At 43.1% G+C, this 6,313-nt stretch overlaps 1 protein-coding gene across 1 annotated transcript; it reads left to right on the forward strand.

The window, feature by feature from the left end:
- Positions 1-614: 614 nt before the first annotated feature.
- CNOT8 (CCR4-NOT transcription complex subunit 8) lies at positions 615-6,313 on the forward strand. The gene is made up of 6 exons (XM_005418757.2): positions 615-1,163; positions 2,407-2,600; positions 4,019-4,180; positions 4,917-5,061; positions 5,697-5,807; positions 6,110-6,313. Exons 1-6 carry the CDS (start codon positions 855-857, stop codon positions 6,257-6,259), a joined length of 1,071 nt encoding a protein of 356 aa, XP_005418814.2. The 5' UTR covers positions 615-854; the 3' UTR covers positions 6,260-6,313.

A 6,313-nucleotide genomic window follows, 5' to 3' on the forward strand; every position in this document is an offset into this window, starting at 1 on the left:
GGGAAAGCGGCTCCGGCCGGGGGCTCAGCCGGGCTGGGACACTGCTGACCCTGCCGGTGGTGCCGGTGGAACACTCCCTGCAGCGTGGCCCCAGTTACCTCAGACAGAATCCCAGAGTGGGGTAGAAGGGACCGCAGTGGGTCACTGATCCAACCTCCCTGCCCAAGCAGGGTCAGCCCAGAGCGTGTGGCACAGGAGTGAGTCCAGACAGTTCTGGAATATCTCCATTGAGGCAGACTCCAAAACCTCTCTGGGCAACCTGTTCCCGTGCCCGGTCCCTGCACAGTTTTTGCTCATGTTCTTCATGTGCAGGGGAGACTTCCTGTGCTCGCTTTCTGCCCGTTGTGTCTTGTCGTGTGGCTTGGCATCACCAAGATGAGCCTGGCTCCATCTTCTTGGCACCCTCCTTTAGATATTCATACCCATTGAACCTCGTGCCAATGAGTGTTCTATCTACTGCATTCTGTTATTGTGTTTAAACAATTGTCTTCATCACAGAATCACAGAGGGGTTTGGATTGGAGAGGACCTTCAAGATCATCTCATTTCACCCCCCTGCTGTGGGCAGGGACACCTTCCACTAGCCCAGAAGGGTATTTCCTATTGGCAGCCCTGAACACTTCCAGGGATGGGGAAATAGTTGAGGGTTACAGATGAGGATTCAGTGCCTGTACATCTTGTGCCCAAAGTGTCAAAGCTTATGCCAGGAAAAGGAAGATAGGAATAATGATTCTTTACATAAATAACTGGACTGTTGGTTGTGCATCTGCTCTTATATTGTGAACAGATGCTCTTGATTTCATTCAGCATGTTTACAGAAAGTGATAAAGCAAGAAAATTTGGTGTAAACTTTAAATGGGGTATTTGAAGGTGAAAATGGAAGTGACTGACTCCTACAGAGCATTTATTCACATGTCACTCTTCCTTCACTTAAAGCACTATTTATTTATCTCTTTAATGCAGCACACTGATAAGATTGCACAGCTTGTGATCCTGCACTGTCATTGGAGTTCAGCATCTGCTGCCTTTTTTCCTGGTCCCTGCAAGATGCCAGCAGCCCTTGCAGAGAACAGCCAGGTTATCTGTGAAGTATGGGCCAACAACCTGGAGGAGGAGATGAGGAAAATTCGGGAGATTGTCCTGAGTTACAGCTACATTGCCATGGTAAATGTTTTATACTTGACCTAATTGCCTTATTCAAGGGTTTTTTGGGGGTTGTGGACTAAGCTGATTCTTGAGTGAGAAGTTATTTCTCCCCACTCCCAGTCAAACTGAACTAGAAGAGGTGTAAAAGTAAAAAGCTATTTGGTAGCTTTCCAGAATTTAATACTAGCAGTGCTGAGTATGGAGTGATTGAAAGAAGGGGAGGAGGGAGACCAACTTAAAAACATGAATTTATTTAATATTTAGCTATTCATAGTGTATTTGTTTGTGCAACAGGAAAATGAAGCAAGTCACAATTGGGTTTAAATCCTTATTTTTCCACCAGTTTTTGAATGCTCCTTTGAATGCTTCTCTCCATTTAATTATAGAAGATGCCATAGGACTGGAAGTCAAAAGGCCTGCAAGTGACTGCTAGCTAGCTGAGCTGCCTCCTTTCTAATAAGGGCAGATGTTGATTCTTAGGGAAGAAAAATATTCTGGCTGCAGATAAGACAACATGTTCAGAAAGCTTTATTTAACAAGAGCAGACTCTCCCCCAGGTGGGAGGAATCTCCTCCTGCTCTTACAAGTCTGAATCTGCTTGGCAGCACCCCAGTGTGTTAGATAAAGAACTGGTTTTAGCTCTGATACTGTAAGTTCTGCTGGCTTTGCGTAGGAACTCTGAACCTCAAGTTTTGAAGAGTCCTCATTAAAAGCGTGGCAAAAGACAGGTGCCTTTTCAGAGTGTGTGGAATTTTGGTGTCAAATTCAGCTCTGGAAGTGAATATGATTTTTTTTTGGTAGCGTTTGTCAATGGAAAATGAACTTTTTGCTTCTTTTCAGTCTCACTGAAAGTGTTCTTAGGGTTTGTTTGGGTGACTGTGCTGTAAGAGTAGACAGATAAACCTCTTGGGCAAGGGAGAGATTGTGTCAGGTGCACAGCACTGGGTTTGTTGTGAAAGGTTTTGTGTGTAGTCAGGAGAAGCTCAGTGACCCAGTCTGAGGGTAGAAGCAGTGTGGCAGTTTGGTGACAGCACACAGTCACAGGCTGAGTAAGAGGTTCTTCATCCAAAAGATGATTTTTCATCTAACAGACGGCTGCTGTTGCTGAGATGTGTTTGTCTGACAGTAGTTTTTGTTCATGTGGGCACTGACTGTTCCTCAGAAGCAGTGAAGGTTTTCACTGTCTGGGCTGTCCTAACAGAGTGGTAATGATGACTCCTAGCAGAATCCAAGGTGAAGCTGAGTTTTCCCTTTGTGCCAGGACACGGAGTTCCCGGGCGTGGTGGTGAGGCCGATCGGTGAATTCCGCAGCTCCATCGATTACCAGTACCAGCTCCTGCGCTGCAACGTCGACCTGCTGAAAATCATCCAGCTGGGCCTGACTTTCACCAATGAGAAGGGGGAATATCCTTCTGGCATTAACACCTGGCAGTTCAACTTCAAATTCAACCTCACGTGAGTCTTTGGGCTGGGCATTAATTTCCTGTTCCTTCTGCTGGGGAGATGCTTTCCTTTGGCAAATATCAGTGTCCATGTGCTCATCACTGCTGGCTGCTTCTGAGCAATAAGGATTCAGATTCTATTACTGACTATGTGGGAACCTATTTTGGAGTGTCAGGAGTGTATCTGGAGGTCAAAGTCTAAATTCTAAAATTTAGAATTCTAAAATTCTATCTTTATTACCCTTTCTCTTCATAATTTTGTGTGCCTTTTTATTCTGGACCAATGTTTGAAACTTCATATATATATATCTCTATGTAAAGCTCCATCTCTTTCTGCTAAAAATAAATGGATGTGCTGGTCTCATCAAAAAGAAAAAGACTTCTTTACAAATCCATGCTTAAGTATAAGCTGGGATCTAAAAGCATGTTGGTGTAATCATCACATCTGTTCAGAATGAATCTTGTTAAATGGAGTGTGGCAGTTCTTGTCTCCTCCATACTGTAATATCCTGGGTTGCAGCTGAAACAAGTTTCATTATATCTTCCCCTGTAATTATAAAGATAAACTCAGCATAATTACCACTAGAGCTGTCTGGAAATAAAGAAAGGGTTTATCTGGCAAAACCACATATGTAGAGGAAATCAATCTACTTTTATGAAACTGTCGTTGAAAAGCATTACAAAAATTTGTAGCTCCTATGTGCAGATCATCCAGTTCTTGACCCCAAAAGTTGCACTATTTACTCCACAAATTTATGAGCCTGTTACAAGTATTGAAATCAGAGTGAAGTGGTTTTTGCTGTGTGATCACTTCATTTAAATGAGTTATCATATTGATAGAACTTGGCTCTGTGTGTTTCCTCCCCCTCAAATGACACAAACCAGTAAAGAGGTCAGGTTCCTGCTCAGCTCTCCACCAAGCACATCATTCTTGTCCTGCTTCCTGAGTCAAGGATGATGCAATTCTGTTTACTCCAGAGATGGAAGTGGAGGTGCTGATAAGGTGGTACATACTGTAGAGTGAAAAGGAAAAATGTAGGCAGGAATGATGGTCAGTGCTTTAGAGCTGCACATCTTCCTGTTTGGGGGAACTCCCCTTTTCTCTGGGCCTCATCTGTGGTGCTTCCCTTCACCTTGCAGAAGGGACATTGTTCAAAACAGTCAGTTATGGAGCTGGAATCTTTGGAATTTGCACTAGCAATGGAAGTGTTAACTAGTTATGATCACAAAACAGCTTGTTATGGCTCTAGGAGGCTGCAGTAGGGATATTGAAACTGAGCCAGTTTGAATTTTCTAGAGGGACAAACTGGAACCCAGAAGTATCCTACTGCTTAGTCCAATTCTTGACATAGTGTGGGGAGAATTTTTCTAAAATGAGCTTGTCTTGGCAGCACCCTGAGTGCAAACTTGCTTTTTTTCTTTTTCCTTCAGGGAAGACATGTACTCTCAGGATTCCATAGACCTCCTTGCCAGCTCTGGGCTGCAGTTCCAGAAGCATGAAGAAGAAGGGATTGACACCCTGCACTTTGCTGAGTTGCTGATGACGTCGGGGGTCGTCCTCAGTGACAGTGTGAAATGGCTGTCCTTCCACAGGTGGGCCCAGGATGACCCTGTTAAATCTCTTCTTAATTCTCTGCATTTTCCATGGATATTGACACATTTTAAGGAGAAAAATTATCAGTCCTGCAGTTCTTAAAATAAGCTTCAGAATATGAAGGCCAAGTTTAAGAAGTAAGGACACTTCATGGTCTGACTTCCTAACTGCTTGTAAATCATTTTGCTGTTGTAGTCTCTCTCTCTTGAAGAAGTTGAAATGTGATTTCTGCACTTAGTAAATGCATTGTAAAGGATTTTGTTTCTTCCTCCTTACAATGTTGGTGGTGCTCTGAACTTCCACCTGTGTGGTTAAGATATCTTTCTTGTAACATTTCAACCAGCTTGATCAGGAAGCCTCTGGTCCAACATGGTATCACAAATGAAAGGACTTGCAACTTCCTTCTATTTCAACAGATATCTTGCAGGGTTTCCTTCTTTTCTGTATTGCCCTTACCTACAGAAATATACAGAGTTGGGAAGAAATGTGTATTCTTCCCAATGGCTTAGCTGCTCCACAAAAGGCTAGTGAAGGCACTTGGGGGCGCATCCCAAAGTCCTGCATTGACATAAAAAATCAGGATGAGTTCTGGCAGAAATCTAGAGTTTTATGAATGTCAGAAAATGTTAAGGTTTGAAAGGCACAGCAAGTAAAATTCTGTTGAAAAGGGAGGTACAGTACCTTGGGGTTTAGGTACTGCCTGTTTACCTGGTTTCTCTATGGTTTTGTTTTCAGTGGTTATGACTTTGGCTACATGGTGAAGTTGTTGACAGACTCCAGGTTACCAGAAGAGGAACATGAATTTTTCCACATCTTAAACCTTTTCTTCCCATCTATCTATGATGTGAAGTACTTAATGAAGAGCTGCAAAAACCTCAAGGTACTTTAATCTCCCCAGCAAGCAGGTGATGAGTATCAACACTGTGCATGTACAGGAATACAGGTGGCAGAACTGCTGCATATGTTGTCTTAAAATGGGAATACGAATAAAAGTAGTGACAGAGAAGCACCTGAGACACAGTTTGTGTCTAATGGATACTGCCCTCCCCAGTTTCAGATTTACCAATGTGTTTATTATAAAGGGGACATTGCCACAGCCTTCTGGTTTGTTTATCAGAGGCTCATTATAATTCAGCATGTTTATGTTTCCCATGCAAGGGTATTTCTTTTACATGAAATACTCCATGGCTTAACTGGTAAGAGGTTTGAAAGTAATTTATCTACTGAATCACAGCCTTGAGTAAAGGGAGGGAAAGGCCCAGCTTGTGTAACCTATGAATGTACCCACGGTTATCTCAAGTATTTGCAACAGGCAAAGAAGGCCCCTAAATTTGAGAAGAGTTATTTGTGCACTTTTGAACACCATTTCCCACTGTGTTTCACTCCCAGCTGGAGGGTGGGTACTGCTGGGATCTGCATTGGTTCATCGTACCCTGCTTGCCCTCGTGTTTTGGAGAAATGTGGCAATTTTGGCAAGAGATGAATCTCCCAAAATAAAATCTGTTCTCTTTGCAGGGTGGCCTTCAGGAAGTGGCAGACCAGCTGGATTTGCAGCGAATTGGTCGACAACACCAGGCAGGATCAGACTCTCTCCTCACAGGAATGGCATTTTTCAGAATGAAAGAGGTACTTCAGTGTTCTTCCTTCTCCACTTTCTGTCCATAAACGTCAACATGTATAACCTGTTGTTTGTTTTGGTTTGGGATTTTTGAGCCTTGTGGCCATCACACTTCAAGCTATCAGGAATAGGAATCGCTGATTTTGGCACAGACTTGTTCTGTTTACTCCCCTTGCATTGCTTATTTTAATTTGTACACTCCATCTTGGAGGTGGCTGATTTCAAATGAGCTGTTAATTAACACTGGATATTTTCTGATGTAGAGGCACAATTAAACAATACCTGTTTCTCTTTTTTTTTAAATCTGCAGTTATTTTTTGAGGATACAATTGATGATGCAAAGTATTGCGGACGACTGTATGGCCTTGGCACAGGAGTGGCTCAGAAACAAAATGAAGATGTGGACTCAGCCCAAGAGAAAATGAGCATTTTGGCCATTATCAACAACATGCAGCCGTGATGAGCGGTGCCCCTCAGCAGAACATGTTTACCATTTTGGCAGCTGCTGTCCTCA

This window comes from Geospiza fortis, unplaced genomic scaffold, assembly GCF_000277835.1.
Source record: "Geospiza fortis unplaced genomic scaffold, GeoFor_1.0 scaffold55, whole genome shotgun sequence".
Taxonomy (NCBI): Eukaryota; Metazoa; Chordata; class Aves; order Passeriformes; family Thraupidae; genus Geospiza; species Geospiza fortis.

Coding starts and splice junctions, on each gene's coding strand:
- CNOT8 (XM_005418757.2), top strand. CDS start 855: ATGGGGTATTTGAAGGTGAAAATGGAAGTGACTGACTCCTACAGAGCA. Junction 1,164..2,406: donor GTTACAGCTACATTGCCATG/GTAAATGTTTTA, acceptor CCTTTGTGCCAG/GACACGGAGTTCCCGGGCGT. Junction 4,181..4,916: donor AAATGGCTGTCCTTCCACAG/GTGGGCCCAGGA, acceptor TTTTGTTTTCAG/TGGTTATGACTTTGGCTACA.